This window comes from Rana temporaria, chromosome 10 (assembly GCF_905171775.1).
Source record: "Rana temporaria chromosome 10, aRanTem1.1, whole genome shotgun sequence".
NCBI classification, from domain to species: Eukaryota; Metazoa; Chordata; class Amphibia; order Anura; family Ranidae; genus Rana; species Rana temporaria.
This window is the reverse complement of record NC_053498.1, coordinates 83,406,683-83,425,048: the sequence shown is the minus strand read 5'-3', so window position 1 is coordinate 83,425,048 and position 18,366 is coordinate 83,406,683. Positions and strand designations below refer to the sequence as shown.

Genomic DNA, 18,366 nt, shown 5'->3' with positions numbered 1-18,366 from the left:
AGATGAATTTGGGTGTCATCAGTGTAGAGATGGTATTGGAAGCCATGGGAGGTTATCAAGGGAAGAGTTGTAGATAGAGAAGAGAAGGGGTCCAAAAACAGAGCCTTGGGGGGACCCCTACAGAAGGAGGAAGTGGAGAGGAGGAGACAGAGTCATAGGTAACACTGAAGGAGCGATGTGTTAGGTAGGAGGAGAACCAGGATAGAGCAGATTCTTATAGGCCAAGGGAGTGGGGTTCATTGAGAAGGAGTGGGTGTTCAACAGGCCAGGTCTAGTAGTAAGAGTACAGAGTAGTGGTAATTTTGTTGAGCAGTTAGCAAATTGTTAGTGAGTTTTAGTTGGGCAGCTTCTGTGGAGTGCTGCGAGTGAAAACCAGACTGTAAGGGGTCAAGAAGGTCGTTTTCAATGAGGTAGGAGCTAAGATAGATGAAAACTATGATTTCTAAACGTTTGGAGGTGAATGGGAGCAACAAAATGGGTTTTAAATTGCTCAGATTGGCTTTTTAAGTATAGGAGTGATCTGGGTGTATGCTTTAGAGGGGAGGGGAAGGTGCCAGTAGAGAGGGACAGATTAAAGATGTAGGAAATGGCGCATATGATAAAATAAGAGGGTGACCACAGTAGTAGTGAAGGAACAGGATCCAGGGTCAATTGGTTAGGTGGCCATCTGAGAAAAGTTTTGTAACCTCTTAAGTAGTAGCCAGCTCACTAAGGAAGAGCTGAAAACTGTAATATTAAAAACATACCTGTCCCTTTTATTTGCTGAGGAAGTCCTAGCACACACAGGAAAGGCACGCAGTTCCTTAAGTACATGAGGTCCCTAGAGCGCCCTTCAGCCGTCATAACTGCGTAATGTGGGCTGCCCATCTGTGACGGATTTTGCCAGCTGCAACTATGAGCATGCGTGACTAATTCAAATCCCAATTAAACTACCATATAAACTATATATATATATATATATATATATATATATATATATATATATATATATAAACACACACACACACATTTATCAGACAGTATCAACCTAGAAATCCGAATCTTACACCACAATTGTTCAAAAGTTTGGCAGACATTTGTTGGTTTCAGATTACGGAACAGAGCACAGTTATTGAGAGTTTGGTTTTAAACTACTTAAAGTGTACATCTTGGATAGAGTGGGACGCCTGTCAGGTTCTTTCCAGGTCTCTGGTAAATTTCCCTCTACTTCCTGTCCTGCTGACAACGTTTTACCAGACAGGAAGTAATGGGTACTCGCCAAAAGCAACACAGAAAAAAATAAATGTTTTTATAGAGTTAGATTTTTATTTCTGTTCCTCACTTCCTGCCTGGCAAAACCATTGCCCATTGGACAGGGAGACAGAGGGAATCTCTCCAACAGTGGTCACATGTTTACCAGTATTATCATTTACGCAATCAATTATTGTAATTATACTTACCAATTTGAATAAAAAAAAAAATCACAAGAGCCTTTTCATCTGATCAATTTTATTGAGCCCTCAACTAATTTCAACTCTGCCAAGCCAATTGACTTTGGGTGACTTTTGTAGATCATTTCTGATCAAACAACCATCTGTGTTTGTGTCAGGCCTCGTACACACGACCGGACATGTCCGCTGAAACTGGTCCGCGGACCAGTTTCAGAGGACAGATCCGATTGTGTGTAGAGGCTAGCGGACAGATTTCCAGCGGACAAAAGTTTTAGCATGCTAAGAAACTTGTCCGCTGGAGAGCTATCCATCGGACATGTCCGCTGGTTAGTACGTCTAACCAGCGGACCGAAATCCCGCGCATGTGTTGAACTGATTCGACCCATGCGTGGAAGCATTGAACTCACACGATAGAGAACGTCGGCGTCGTCTACGTCATCGCGTTCTCTGTCCGCAGGGATTTCGGTTTGATGGTGTGTACAGCCATCAGACCGAAATCTCCGAGCGGACATGTCCGATGAAAACGGTCCGCGGACCGCTTTCATCAGACATGTCCTGTGGTGTGTACGAGGCCTCAAAGAAACAATCATAAATAAAATTGAATAAATGATTGTTTCAACAGATTGTATGCATTTAAAAATGATAAATCGTATATTTGGTTATTATTTTCCGCTAGCATTTGAATTGAATTGTGAGGAATAATAACATCCGTGTTGCATAACGAATCGCTAGTTTGCGAACATTTTTAAATCAAATCACAAATTGCTACATGCATTGCCACCATTATGTAGCCTAGAAAGCGGTAAACACCCAACGGGTTTTCTCTACTCTATTAAATGATTAATCATTACTAAATGATTGGTACATACAGGGGGAATTTCATTCTAATATCAAGTTTATGCGCTCATCATCACACTACAGAAGACAAAGTTAAAAACTTTACAAAATGTAAGGATACATGAGATGTTTAATTTCCTATGATCAGAAATTTTCCCGCGTTGACAAGTGCTTCAAATTGGATACAAAATTAAAATGTTCTCAAGAATGCTTTCTCAAAAAGCAGCTAATCTAATGATGATACTATGAGAATAATCTCAGCCATAATTAAACATATCTGAAATGCATAAACTGATATTGCAAAAAAAAATTGGAAAAATAAATAAATTACCTTTGGATGTATTGCAAGGAGAAGCGCTTTTTGTCACAGCGATTTCCCTTCTCTTATCGGAATGTCACTTCAGCAGTTGTTACTCATCTTTTCTTGAAGTCTGAACACAATTCTTAGATTCACAACAGACATCCCCATGAAGTGGAATAAAATCCAAGTCCAGTGCAATACAGCTCAAGTTTGTATTTTGACAACTAACATGACTAAAAACCTGCGGTATCTGATTGTAAAATCACTATAGAAAAAAAATTTCAGTTTAAATAAACTGATGTAATTATAGTATAAAATTGTGGATCATTTCTCTTTGAAGCTCTATTTGCAGTCACAGCCAAATCCCTTTGGATTCTGATGTTCTTCAAAAAGGAGTTTCCCTTTCTGTCCCAGCCCTGGAAAGGCTGCCTGTGTGAAATCCAGTTTCCTTTGTTTTAACAAATTTCAAGCCCTCCCTTTCTTCCTGGGGTCAGATAAGATGAATATAACTCACGTATCATAATACACCACCATTCAGTAAAGTAAGATCTTTTTTTGTTCATTTTGGATTTTACAACCTGAATTGAGCAGCACAGGATTTGTTACAATCAATGTTTATTCTCACTTTACATGCAAAGTCTCCCAACACTTTGCTAATGACAGTAAATGTTGCGAGTCTCATTTGTACAAACTATAAGAAAAAAAGAGTTTCCTGTTATTACCAGCAGACTACAGTTGTCAAGTCTAGGTCAGAAGATAAAAACTAACAAATCACTAGCACTATGGGCAGTGTCCTAATTATCTTTATAGAATCATTTAAAATCATCCCCATCAACATTTTTAATAAGATAATGCAATTTTTGTTGCAAATTTTTTTTGTTTTTTGACAGGCCGAATACAAAAGGTGAGCTTATCAATTTAACAATAAAATGTATTTCCTGTAGTAACTTAAAACGGCTAAACTCAGAATGAACAGGCTGAATGTAATCTTATCCAAGAACAGCTAAAATACTATTGTTGGTCCTCTCACCGCAGTCTTCTCCATCTCTCTTCCCTGACTGTGGTACTGTAAATCACTGGATATGAGAGCATATGTTGACGGTTGTTGAAAGCACACATAAGTGAAACACGCATCAACTGCTCCCATATGCCAAGTTGTTTCACACTTTGTTGTTAAGTATAATTCCACATGTGTTCATTCATAGTTTTGATGCCTTCAGTGTGAATCTACAATTTTCATAGTCATGAAAATAAAGAAAACTCTTTGAATGAGAAGGTGTGTCCAAACTTTTGGTCTGTACTGTATATATATATATATATATACACACACACACACACACACACACACACACACACATATACACACACACAGTACATTTTTACATATACACACACACACATACATACAGTACATTTTTACATATACACACATACATACAGTACATTTTTTTTAAAGATTGGAAACAGGCTAAAATAGTTTGTAAGATTTTTTTGTGTCCTGTGTCCCCAGTACAGAGATTCGGATAAGTCAGGAAGTGATGGGACGGGTCACAGATTTCAATCATTTTAAATTTGCAACCTATGTCTTCCGACTTCGCCCTCTGTCGAAGTCGGAAGTGACGAAACGTGTCAGGGCGTGGCTACAACGGCGCAACAAGGAAGTGTATTTGCGTTCCACAGTCACCCAGCCAGATCCAACCATCGATACCAGCATCACAGCACTCGTGCGGCCTCTGGCGTGCAAAGGACGGCGGTGACCTTATTTCATTCCTTTTATGCTCATTCACAAGTGTTTATCCTGTACGGGCATGATTAGTGGGAATTTTTTCCTGACACATTGCGGGGTACTGTTTTTAGGCATACTACACTATCATCTGTGTTTTTTTCCTTATTTCTATGTGCCCTCAATGAGATCAACCGTGGCAGTGTCTTGAAGGATTGTGGATGGTGTGCTTATATGGGAAAATAGCTGTCTTTTTCCTATTTTGTGCTAAGCCTGCACCCCGGAGGGGGGAGTAATCCACTGATTGGGTGTATTCATATGATTGGTGTAGGGTGCACTAACACCTGTTATGTGATCATCCAGCACATCACCTCACATTTGTTTTTAAGCTCTTTTATGGAGCTTTCTCTCACCACTTTTTAGCGCTGTTTTATCATCTGAACTATTGTTCTTTTTATATTTGATACTTTGTTTTATACTTTTAAATGGGTTTTATCCATTTATTTAAATAGCTGCTACTCGGAATTATATCAATTTTATTCACTTATTGGTATTTACTTTATACTTCCTTATATTTATATTTTCACACCGATTTCTTCACTTGGGATCAGTTGATACATTGTTCTTTGGCGCCGGAAGTGCATTATAGGCCTATTTTATGCACCATATTTTTAATACTCCATAATGACAATGTGAAAGAAGTTTGTGTTAAATATTTGCAAATTTATATATAAAAAAATAAATAAAAACACATGTACATAAGGTGCATCCTGTTTCCACTGATCATCCTTCAGATGTTTCTGCAACTTGACTGGAGTCCACCTGTGATAAATTCAGTTGATTGGAAATCATTTGGAAAGGCACACACCTGTCTATCGAAGCTCCCACAGTTAACAGTGCATGTTAGAGCACAAAGCAAACCATGAAGTCCAAGGAATTGTATGTAGACCTCTGAGACAGGATTGTATTGAGACACAGATCTGGGGAAGGATACAGAAACATTTCTGCAGCATTGAAGGTCCCAATGAGCACAGTGACCTCCATCATTAATAAATAAAAGATGTTTGGACCCCCAGGACTCTTCCTAGAGTGGGCCGCCCAGCCAAACTGAGCGATCGGGGAAGAAGGGTCTTAGTCAGGGTGGTGACCAAGATTCCCGGATGGCCACTCTGACAGAGCGCCAGCATTTCTGTGAAGAGAGGAGAACCTTCCAAAGGTGCTACAACAAAGTATTGAGCAAAGGCTGTGAAGACTTATGTACATGTGATTTTTTTTTCCATTCGTTATTTTTAATAAATTTGCATAAAATGCAATCAAACTTCTTTCATGTTGTCATTATGGAGTATTGTTTGTAGAATTTTGAGGAAAATAATGAATTTAATCCATTTTGAAATAAGGCTGTAACATAACAAAATGTGGAAAAAGTGAAGCGCTGAATACTTTCTGGATGCATTGTATGCCTCAATACCACCTTGTCCTTGCGTAGGATGAAATAGAGTTCTTTATAGGAATAACCCATCAACTCAGACACATGCTTAAAAGCAGGGGTCATCAACCCCCGGGCCGCGGCCCACTAACGGGGCGTGGCCTTTCTGCAGCTGGGCCGCGGGAGGCATGAGAGCGCCCGACGGCCAGCATGAGACAGCCGGGCTGCCAGCATATGAGCGCCGGGTGGAAGAGTTAAGTGAGAGATAAGTGAGCGGGCGGGCAAGCAGAGATGACATCAAACTCACATGATTTTAAATGTTATTTGATTTTAAATTGGATTGTACTGCACCCTTTTCTGGAGGAATGGATATCTTTTCTATATAAAACTTAATTTTTTGTAAATCTGTATGCTATGAAGAAGGCTTCTGCCGAAACATGTTAGCGTTTTAGATGTCGCACTGCTGTTCGTGCTCAATAAAGATTTAAAGAAGAAGCAATCGCGTTGCCGGTATTCTTTTTGCTATGTTAATGTTAGAGGTGTGGCGGGGAGCAGAGAGATGACAGGCAACATGGCAAGCGACATTCCACACCATGTGGCAGGCAGCATGGCAAGTGACAATCCGCATCTGGTGACAGGCAACATGGAAGGTGACGTGGCAAGTGACAATCCACATCTGGTGCCAGGTGACGTGGCAAGTGACATCCCACATCTGGTGGCAAGTGACACACTCAGGGCTCCCACAAATTCTGCATTATGGCGAGTTTAACCATTTAATTTCTTACTACAATGTAAGAATAGAAATAATGCGCTGACAAATTGCCCAACAAAAATAATTTACCCCCGCGTGAACCCCCCCCACGGACCTTGTCACAAATTTCTTCCTTGCAGCCGTTCTCTGGTGCCAAAAAGGTTGGAGACCACTGCTTTAAAGAAGTGATGATAATATAGAATGCAACCCTATAAGAGTAAAAAGGAAAATAATCCTTATAGGTTCGAAAAGCAGATTTTAAATTCCGACATATTCAGATTCCATAGGGTCACAGGTGGTTGTACAGGAGGCATGAGAGACACCCTGTACAAAAACTTCACGCATGATTGAAGATTGCATTGGAAGAGATTTGTCACTTGATAGTACTCAGAGCCAAATGCTGATCTGGACCTAATTGCAGAAAGGTTAGGTCTCTTCCCAGGTGGTATTTTCTGGGGTGAAAACGTATTCCTCAGAAGTAAAGCATGTCTCCCATGTACGATGGTAGATGTTAGGAGAGGTATATTTTCTAGCTTTTAGCAATGTGAGAATTACCAAATCATAGATGCCCCCATCTATGACGACCTGGGTTTCAACAGTCATTCCAGTAAAGCCATTGATTGTGAAGCAGGATGGTAGACCGTTCCTTGAAAAAGGTACTGCCAAATGGTACTGCCTTGAAAAGAGGCCATTATTCCAGGGCAAAGAGTTAGTAGTTTATCTTGAAAACAAGAAAGCTGGCTTGAGCTGGGTCTAGGAGACCTAGATGTTCCAGCACTGACTTTAATTGTTCAGAATGCAACAGAATCTTTTGAAGGTTTGAATGGTCTGCAACACATTGGCAGTCAGTATTTTTGCTGTCTCTTTCCTCACCGGGAAGTCATCCAAGTATAGTTCAATAGGAATAACCTTGGAGCATAATAAAGCTAGCCTTAGTCAATACCTTGATGAGAACTATGGGTGAGGATAAGAGGTCAAATGAGAGGGCTACAAGCTGGTAGTGTTGTGCTCCCACAGCAATATGAATCCCATTGAAGAAGTGCTGAGCGACGAAACTGGTCTGGGAATGGTTACACGGCATACTACTCGTGTTCCAGGAAAACGTTCGGAGTGTGCAGTGCTTTGAAGTGAAGAGGGGAACGAAAGGAGCAGGCGGCAAGACTGACGGTTTACCTTAGGGCCGCCGAGACCATAATACAACAAGATTATTGCGAAATTGTCTTTGGTTTGGAGCCCACTGTCGAGTTCATTGTTGAAGTGCCTATTTTGTTTTGCTAAATGTGAGTGCAATGTGTGAAGGTTGCGTGTGCTGTTTTTAATAAATTAGTTTTGATATACTTCACTATTGGAGCTATTTTATTTTTACACGTGGAGCAACTTCTGATATATTGGAACACTGGTGGAAGTGATTATTTCATTTGGAGATTTATTCAGCTGTTTTGCCAAGCATGTGAATGCAAGGCATATTTTATTGTTAAGTGCAATTCCTTTGGGTGTGGAGTCACTGAGCACTATGGTGTGGTGGAAGGTTTCAAGCAAGAGATTGTTTGAGAAGATTTTTTTGGACACTAAGTTTAATCACTTATGGACTTGGCTTGTTAATATTGATTTATCCTTCCTATCACTGGATGAACGTTTTTTCCTTTGAATATTTTTGCCCGGATTCACAAAGCACTTAGGCCGATGTATCTACAGATACGCCGCGCAAGTGTAAATATGCGCCGTCGTATCTGTGTGCCGTGCCCACAGAACTAGATACGCCTGAAAATAGGCTTCATCCGACCGACGTAACTTTCCTACACCGGCGTTTCTTGGGCGCATATTTACGCTGGCCACAGGTGGCGCTTCCATTAATTTCCTATTCACATATGCTAATGAGGGAGATACGTAGATTCACGAACGTACATGCGCCCGGCGCATAATATACGCGGTTTACGTAAGCCGTACGCCCGGCGTAAAGTTATTCCCCATATATGAGGCGCAACTCATGCAAACGTATGGACCAGGGAACACAGCCGTTGTATTTTGCGTCGTTTACGTAGTCCGTAAATAGGGCTAGGTGTGGGTTCCGTTCACGTCGTAGGCAGTGATCCGTCGTATCTTAGGGAGTAGTTTCGACGTGATTCTGAGCATGCGCACTGGGTTGCGTCCATGGGACGGCGCATGCGCCGTTCGTTTTAAGTACTTCTATGACGCTTGGCCCATCATTTGCATGAGGTCACTCCTCATTAGCATGGCTCACGCCCACTTCCACTTACGAGGACTTACGCCGAGGGAACCCAGCGCAGATTTGGCAGCACTGGCTTTGTGAATCCAGTGCTTGCCTCTCTGCGCTACGTCGGCGTAGCGCATATTTGATACACTACTTTTGAGCACAACTGTACATGTTAGCTCCAATCCTTTACAATCGTTTATTTTTTTATCCAAAAAAAAAAAAGGTTTATTAAAAGGGGTTGTAAAGTTTCGTTTTTTATTTTCTAAATAGGTTCCTTTAAACTAGTGCATTGTTGGTTCACTTACCTTTTCCTTCAATTTCCCTTCTAAATGTTTTTTTTTTCTTTGTCTGAATTTCTCACTTCCTGTTCCTCCTGTTTTAAATTTCTTTGCGCTATTAAACAAAAAAAAGTGACCATTTTGAAAAAAAAATCTATATTTTTCACTTTTTGCTATAATATCCCCAAAAATATATATAAAAAAAATGTTTTCTCAGTTTAGGCCGATAGGTATTCTACATAATTTTGGTAAATAAATAAAAAAATTGCAATAAGCATATAATTGATTGGGTTGCGCAAAAGCTATAGCGTCTACAAAATAGGGGATCGATTTATGGCATTTATTTTTTATTAGTAATGGCCACGATCTGCGATTTTTATCGTGACTGCGACATTATGGCGGTCACATCGGACACTATTTTGGGACCATTGTCATTTATACAGTGATCGGTGCTATAAAAATGCACTGATTACTGTGTAAATGACACTGGCAGAAAAAGGGTTAAAGCGGAGGTTCACCCATAGAGAACACATTTTCCCCTTAGATGGATGCTCGTTTTGTCTAGGGGAATCGGCTAGTTGTTTTAAAATATGATCCGTACTTACCGTTTACGAGATGCATCTTCTCGTAAACGGTAAGTCCCGTATGGGCTGCGGACTGGGCGTTCCTTCTTGATTGACAGTCTTCCGAGAGGCTTCCGACGGTCGCATCCATCGCGTCATGATTTTCCGAAAGAAGCCGAACGTCGGTGCGCAGGCGCAGTATAGAGCCGCACCGACGTTCGGCTTCTTTCGGCTACGAGTGACGCGATGGATGCGACCGTCGGAAGCCTCTCGGAAGACTGTCAATCAAGAAGGAACGCCCGCTCCCGAAGACCCATACCCGGAAGCGACGGAGAAGATGCATCTCGTAAACGGTAAGTACGGATCATATTTTAAAACAACTAGCCGATTCCCCTAGACAAAACGAGCATCCATCTAAGGGGAAAAGAGAAAAAAAAAACGAATTGGGTGAACTCCCGCTTTAACCACTTGGGGGCGAGAAAGGGGTTAAGTGTGTCCTAGGGAGTGATTCTAACTGTGGGGGGGGGCTGGGTGACAGGGAGCAGTAGATCAGTGTCCTGTCACAAGGCAGAACAGGAAAATGCCTTGTTTACAAACGCATTTTCCTGTTCTGCAGCTCCGTGACACGATCGTGGGCACCCGGCAGAACATCGAGTCCGCGGGACCCGCTGTCACACTCACGGAGCTTCATGGCAGTGCGCGCCTGCAATGCTGCCAATTAAAGAGGACGTACAGGTACGTCCTTATGCGCAGCCGTGCCATTCTTCCAACGTAAATAGTCGTGCAGCGGACGGCAAGCGGTTAATAAACAAACATACAGCAAGAATTGGTTCATCAAGTCCAAAAACCTTATTACAACACAATACCAATGCAATACAATCAATTATTTTTTGAGTCATCCTCGTCAGGCTTAAAATCTTTTCTTAGAAAGTTAAAAGAAAAGCCTAAAAGAAAAGAACGTAGTCCATTTTTTTTACAGACTGGTAAACTGCAATATTCAAAATGCAGCTTTTGGTTTTAGATACACTTTAAAACAATTAAAAATAAATAAAAACTGCCCATCCACCTGCTGACCTGCACCCACGGAGCAGGAAAAACACAGCGATAGCTCTCCACCTGTCACAGGAACTTGGGATAGAAGAGGATCGAATACCAAAAATGTTGCCTGTAAAGTTGTCCCTTTGACCTTACTCCTAGATGGCATTCATATAAAACAAAATACTTGCATGCACATGTATAAGTGAAATGGTATAGCGTTGAACAGGGAATTTCTGACGTTGCAACAAGATATCTCTTATTAGGGTAAATAAATGTAAAATGCATCTATTCTTCCAAGAAAGAAAAGCATGAAAGACAAAAACTTTTACTAAACGTGTTAAGTACATACAATTCCATTTATTACAATTAATTTAAGAACTACTATTAAATTGTCTCAATCAAAAATCCCACAATGTCCAAAACATAAAAGAAAATATTCATTAAAAAAATAATACAATAATACATTTTGTTTGTTCTATATGCTGATGGAAAGTAATCAGATTGTTGGAAAATTCTGAATGTATTACCAACACAATGCAATGTCCATCAGCTCCCAAAGGATATAATAAATCACATACAGTAAATCATATCTCTCAGGTTTACATAATAAAACATATACTTCTGTTTATAAAAATAAGTTACTGTCATGAATTTACTGCTCTGCATTGAACAAAATAGTTTTACTTTCTTGATTAACACAATAATAGATTTTATACAGAAAATGAAAATAAAACCAAACAATGAATTCAACGGTGAGGTCAGATGTGCATCCCAACTGTGCTGTTTTTGCAAATCTAAAGCTTTCTAAACTCCTTAGTTTAAAAATAAATTGCCATCTTGTACATTCAGAGCATGACAGTTTTTTTTTATAAATAGCCCCCCCACAGCCAGATACTCAACTAGGCATGTGCCCCTTGTCACTCCTGCATCTGTTACAGCTGGTGCCAGGCACTAAATGGAGCAGTGACACAACTCCCTGGATTATGTGACAGTGTTTGGGCCTAGCGATTGGCTTAGTGTCACATAGGAGGTCAAACGCTCCGTTGTACCCAGGTATTGTCACAGGCAGGAGTAGCAAGGTAGTGATGGCAAGGGTAGTAATCAGGGGTTCCGGGGGTTCCAAAGACACGGTCACTTTGCTTTGGATGGGCAAGGGGATAGCTTAGTTTTAACATATACAGGTCATAAGAAAAATATGGTATCTGCCATTGCACTTGGCAAGCGCTAGCTGCCAACTTTCCCTTGCATCAAGTCACAGACCTGAAACAAGCAACAAATGATTATCACAGAAGTCAGATTTACAGCTTTTCCAGACCTGCCCTGGGTAAACCGCCCCAAAATATTGGAGCAATAGCAACATGATTCCCAAAGACTTAGCATTTTCGAATAGAGAGATCATGGCAGCGTATGCATTTACCTGTAGTCAGGCTATGGACATGCAAGCATTTACATATTCTTAAGAAGCAGAAATCTTTAACCCCCCCTTCCCCCCCAACAAACCTACACCTGTAGTTACAGGCACAGTAGAGCAATTAATCGTTAGGATTAACAGAAGTAGCACTAAAATTATTTAAGACATTCTCAGCAGCTCAGCTCTTCCTATCCAGCAATGACTCTGCAGCCTTTTGCCATTCTAATGTTAGGCTTAGGGGAAGCAGAACTGCTTAGAGAATTTGAATATCTGCAGCCGCAGAGATCAGTATTGTCTTGTTTTAAAGTTCATTTATGGCTTCTTAATGCCCAACTTTGGACACAAGAAAAAAAAATACCCTTGAAGTTGCCTCCTCACACATACAATTCAAGGGTCAAATGCTCCTTAAAGTGGTTGTAAAGCCTAAACTTTGTTTACTTTAATGCATTCCTTGTATTAAAGTAAAAATGTTTAGGTGTCAGTATTCCCCCTCCCCCTACCCTTTACTTACCTGAGCCCTCATTCGATCCAGCACTATGCATATCTGCAGCTCTTTTCTCCCCAGCACCAGAGCCAGCAGTAGCAGGGGAGTCAGGTAAGTGTGCCTGTTCTGTAATGCCCTTGACGTAATGAGCATTTTACCTTTTTAGTGCGGGGGAGCACCACTGCACGGGTTCTTTTCTGTTCGGAGTTATGCTTTAACAATATGTAAATACTTAAATGTGCACAGTCTGGCCACAGATTTACATTAAGGCGATTAGAATATAAAAATCAACTCCATCCTCCTTACCCCACCAACTAGGCAATTCAATAAACATTTAGAAATTTGGATTTCCTAGGATTGATATTCTATAGCGACTCAACAAGCAACTTGAGTAATAAATGTCTTAGTGAATAAAGCAAATATCACCTTTCACTCTGCTTCGCTGAGAAACTGGTCACTACATTGGTAAACCTAGCAGTTTGTGCTACTGCATAGAGATAAACACTAGGCTTATATGTCGCAGTTATACTGGGAATACTGTGTGCATTAGGCTGCGGACACAGTGTTTTATTTTTTGCAGAGTAAGGCTGGCCATACATTATACAATTTTCCTTTAGATTTACCAAAACAATATACAGGGAGTCTCTGAGTAACGAACATCCGACTTGTGAACGACTCCTACTTACGAATGGGAGGCTGCGTGGCCACTTTTTGACGGCGGGCACATTCGACGGGAAACATTTTCGATGGCAGGCACATTTGACGGAACATCGAAAAACTATGTATCTGCCGTTCTGCGCATGCACGGACACTTTTCAACAGCGGGCACTTTCAACGGAACACCGGAAAACGACGAATCTGCCATTCTGTGCATGCTATTCCGACTTACGAACATATTCGACTTAAGGACAAACCTACAGTCCCTAACCCATTCGTAACTCGGGACTGCCTATAATATGAGGTCAATCATAATTACTTTCAATTTGTATGCAACCAGGCAGGCCCTTGCACTACATAGTTGAAGGTAAATCTAAAGGAAATTGAATAAGAAAATATTAGAATGTACGACCAATGTAAGGAAAGGTTACACTATACCCCTGTCAGATTATGTGTGTTGTCTGTGTCCCACTGGGTAAATGTCTCTATCCTGGAGATACACTAGAAAGTGGTGAAGAACGTTCATTGATTTGTGCATAAGAAAAGTCGCAAATCAAATTCAACATTTTGAAACCACACAGGGTTCCTTCAGCAAGGCAAAATGACCCTCGATAGCTGGTTCTGAAATGTTGCGTGTAATTTCCATCTTCCATTAAGCATGAATAAAGGAACACAAAACTGGTGTGCTGTGGATGTACAAATGATTAAACATGGTGCCACCCATTAATTTCCACAACACCCTGAACACAAGGTTGAATGTCGATATGGTGTGGGGTTGAAGATACTGTATCCCAAAGACCAATTGGAAGATTTCAAATTACATCCTATTCCAAAAGCTTTTAGTTGTAACTGGTTTTCTTATGAATAACAATGATCACTGGGAGAGCTTTAAAAATGAATCTTGACAGTAAGAACACAGACAGGAACTAAAACGTGATAGAGGTCCTACATTTTCCCCATTCTTACCTATATATATATCATTGTTCCATGAATATTCTAATTACAGTACTATGCTTCAATAAATGAAGTGGTAAATACAGTTATTGGTTTAGGGAGCATAATGGGAAATTATTGTGTATAACATGGGTTTTTGCAGACCTGTCAATGCAGCAATACTTAGGGACACCACCTCCTTGTTTTCTGAAGGCCTAAGAGCTGCAATCTCACTGTATCTGGACTTATGGAATTTGTCTTACCAATTAACAGAACATATTTTTAAGTTTAAATTTGCAGAGGCGTGGTTCCCTTTGTATTACTGTATTAAGAGGCTTTGTGCATTAAAATGAGAAGTTCCAGCTAAAGAAATATGAAGAGGCATTAACATGTAGACTTTACTAACCTCACCTGCAGGCTAGCAATCTAGTAAAGGGTATATGCCAAGCATTTCCTTCTGCAGGTGCTGCAGGCCTCTGTCAGATGCCTGAGTGTGAGAAGATGCCATGCACATTACTGTGGGTATATCTTTAAATTAGCACCAGCTGCTGCAGTAACCAGAGGGGCAAGTGCTTGGCACATGAGCCAAATATTCATCTACATAGTGACAAGTGGATCATGTTCACTACAAAACACAAACAGCACTAAAGGTGGATATGTCGATCCATGGTGCCAATTCTATTTAGGTGTGCAGACCAAAGTTCCAGGATTTCGGTAATGCACATAGATGGAGATGACATTTACAAAAACACAAACTTTATTGCCTTGAGGCATGTCACATCTTAGCAGCAAAAGTCCTGGGATTACCTTCAAGTGAATAAAGAATTTCCACATTGTTGTGTACAGATATAAATAACTAACAGATATTTGTTAGGCATACGCTTGTAGAGATTAAGGCAAACTGTTCAAAATACAATCTTCAACTTCTAAGGGCTTGTAAACAGTGCTGCTATGCCTAAAACATAGAAACCAGTAGGCAATGAGTACACACCTTGCCAACACAGTGAGTGAAATTCTCATCCCTCCACTGGCTCTGGGTGACACCAATTAAGCCGCCCTGCCATCCCTAAAGGGCCAGTAACGCAGTCTAAAGAAAAGAGTTCGGGCTTCAAACATTAGGCATCTGAAAACGTATTGGTGTATTCCATGTGACTGTGCAGTCCCCTTCTATGCTTACGCTATTTTAAATATGCACTCTTCTGGACGTTGACAGAATTGTATACATTCTAAATGCAGGATTCGGGAAGCAGGGAGGTTGAACAGCACCGAGTGTCTGGACAGAAGATCTATCCTTATAAGGCTTACCGAAAGTCCTGCTGAATCTGGCCGTACACTTTCCATATACTAATGAAATATGAAGGCCAGGTTAGGCAACTGTAATCCACAGATTTGTACCCCAATGTTTGGGGTTAAAAAATCTACTCAAGGCAAAAGTGTCTAAAGCAGCATATTGGATAGTAAATGGTTGGTAGCGTGGCTAAAGGTAAGGTAAATTCAGACTGTGTTTGGGATGGGACCCAGTGCAAGGCTGGTCAGTGGGATCTACTGGAATCTTTGATTGTTTCCTATATATGGGCATTTTGTTAACCATGTGTGTACAGAACACAGGACTACATATCTTGCTAGAAACCATATCAATGAGTAGTTATTCGTTTGCACAGTCATCCATCAGATTTGTTCACCTATTTGGCCTAACTTGGATACAGCTGTACAGTGCCCATACTTGTCCACCTAGACACCTTGACTTTGGTAGCAGCCATCTGTATTTTTCAGACAGGCTATTGAGTAATACCCAACAAGCAACTAACTAGCAAAGGATGTCTGAATGTCAGACTAAGCAGCCTGGGTCTTCTGCACTTCATGGCAGAAGATACTGGAAAAGGTAATGCCACTGAAATCAGACTGCTGATTACATGATTAATGGGTCACATTAGCCAAGGATATTACCTTGCTGTATGGGAACCCCTATAAGAAGAGAAAATATACAGTTCCAGTGTTTGTCAAATGCGGGACATGGCTTATCTTTACAGGCAGTGGCACGAGGAGAGATCACAAACATATGTGGGTTTGCCTGGTGGGAGAATATGCCAATTCCAGTGATGGGGCCATGAAGCAGGCCAAAACTGAGCATGTGGCTACAACCCATTGTGACCAATTTGCAGAGTACCATATGCACACTGGGTCCTCCCTTCAAGGTCTATTTCGGCAGGATACCACTGATGGGGAGAAGTTGCTGGACGGCACTGTTCATTGACAACCATTTAGCTAAACAGTGTTGGTAAAACAATAGTACATTAAAAAGATACAGAACTGATCAAAGCCTGGAACCAGTGCAAGTAGTAAGAATTTTAAAGACATTAAATGACAGATATAGCTGCCATTATACAAGCTCCGACATGATGCAATACATACGGTTTTAAAGTAACCATAATGTCTAATAATTGGCATTGTTATGTGGTTTCAGCCCACCACTGGAGCCGATTTATAAAAAGTGGAAAAATTTTAAATTCTCAGATTAGAGACAGTATTCTTCCAGTGCAATTTTGAAAGGGACAGTTGTAAACAGACTGCCTTATATTTCTTCCATCTTTCCTCAGTTTTTCTAAAAACCAGCCTGTTATTTTAGATGCCAAAAGCAACACAAAACAACCAAAAAAGTGAAAACATTACCTAAATGCAGCATTTTTAGTGTCCATGAGATGAAGAAGCCTCCGATAAGTTGGGGACAGATAAATAATACGCACTGCACAAATTCATTGGATCTTAGAGATTCGCATTGCACTCAACCCAGAATGTCAGCCATGTACAATAAGGCAAAATACTTTGTAACCAAAGTAAACAAAGAAGATCCCAGAGTCTTCAAAACCACAATACACTGTGTCTGTGGGCACCAAAAATAAATACATCCACAACCGGTTTCTCAAGAGAAAACAAGTTCATGTCATCAGTTTAGTCCAAATGATGAATCCATCTTCCATCCTCAAGTCTGTGTCTGCCACACAATTAGATGGCTTCTTTCTGATCGTCTGCATCTGGGGTTTGCCATTAGGAGGTCGCCATAACCCTCATCCGTGTCTCCAGTTTCATCACCTGAACACAATGGAAGAAATATATATATATATATTAAACAGGGGTGTAACCAGTAATACTCAGTCACATCTAATCTGTCAACTGTGAGAAATCTATTGCTACTCAAAATAAGAACTTCTGGGTATAAGGGTTTAATTTCACAATATAACTATTTATTTTCTTTGCACATAAGGCAATAGTAATACAAATAAAAACTCCAGATTACATGTACACAAGTATCCACAGCCTTTGCTCAATACTTTGTTGAAGCACCTTTGGCACCAATTACAGCCTCAAGTATGGTGCTACAAGCTTGGCACACCTATTTTTGGCCAGTTTTTTCCATTCTTCTTTGCAGGACCTCTCAAGCTCCACCAGGTTGGAGCGGGAGAGTCAGTGCACAGCCATTTTTTTAGATCTCTCCTGAGATGTTCAATCAGGTTCAAGTCTGGGCTCTGGCTGGGCCACTCAAGGACATTCACAGAGTTGTCCTGTAGACACTCATTTGTTATATTAGCTGTGTGCTTAGGGTCGTTGTTCTGTTGGAAGATAAACCTTCGCCCCAGAGCGCTCTGGTGCAGGTTTTTATCAAGGATGTCTCTATACATTGCTGCTCTCATCTTTCTCTCGATCCTGACTAGTCTCCCAGTTCCTACCGCTGACAAACATCCCCACAGCATGATGCTGCCACCATGCTTCACTGTCAGGATGGTATTGGCCAGGTGATGAGCAGTGCCTGGTTTCCTCCAGACATGAGGCTTGCCATTCAGGCCAAAGAGTTCAATCTTTTTTCATCAGACTAGAGAATCTTGTTTCTCATGGTCTGAGAGTCCTTCAGGTGCCTTTGGCAAACTCTAGGCGGGCTGTCATGTTCCTTTTACCGAGGAGTGGCTTCTGTCTGGCCACTCTACCATACAGGCCTGATTATTGGAGTGCTGCAGAGATGGTTTTTCTTCTGAAAGGTTCACCTCTCTCCACAGAGAAAGCTGGAGCTCTGTCAGAGTGACCATCGGTAACCTCCCTGACTAAGGCCCTTCTCCCATGATCACTCAGTTTGGCCGGGCGGCCCACTCTAGGAAGAGTCCAAATCATGTCCAATCAAATGAATTTACCACAGGTGGACTCCAATCAAGTTGTAGAGACATCTCAAGCATAGATGTGTGTGCAGCCTATTGCGTTCGGGTGTACACCCCAAAGCTCAAATAAATGTAATATATATATATATAACACACACACACACACACTATTAT

At 40.9% G+C, this 18,366-nt stretch overlaps 2 protein-coding genes across 5 annotated transcripts in view; both read right to left on the bottom strand.

Moving 5' to 3' along the window:
* The window catches only part of RASIP1 (Ras interacting protein 1), a 98,012-nt gene extending 94,505 nt beyond the window's left edge, over positions 1 to 3,507 (bottom strand). For all 3 annotated transcript variants that reach the window (XM_040325633.1, XM_040325634.1, XM_040325635.1), the window contains exon 1: positions 2,599 to 3,507. The gene's annotated coding sequence lies outside the window, so the exon portion shown is untranslated. The remainder of the gene's footprint in view (positions 1 to 2,598) is intronic.
* A 7,378-nt stretch (positions 3,508 to 10,885) lies between these two features.
* Positions 10,886 to 18,366, bottom strand: part of LOC120915260 (C-Jun-amino-terminal kinase-interacting protein 4-like) — a 187,797-nt gene continuing 180,316 nt past the window's right edge. For both annotated transcript variants that reach the window (XM_040325629.1, XM_040325630.1), the window contains one exon: positions 10,886 to 17,137. In XM_040325629.1, coding sequence (XP_040181563.1) covers positions 17,028 to 17,137 — 110 coding nt within the window. In that variant the 3' untranslated portion in view covers positions 10,886 to 17,027. The remainder of the gene's footprint in view (positions 17,138 to 18,366) is intronic.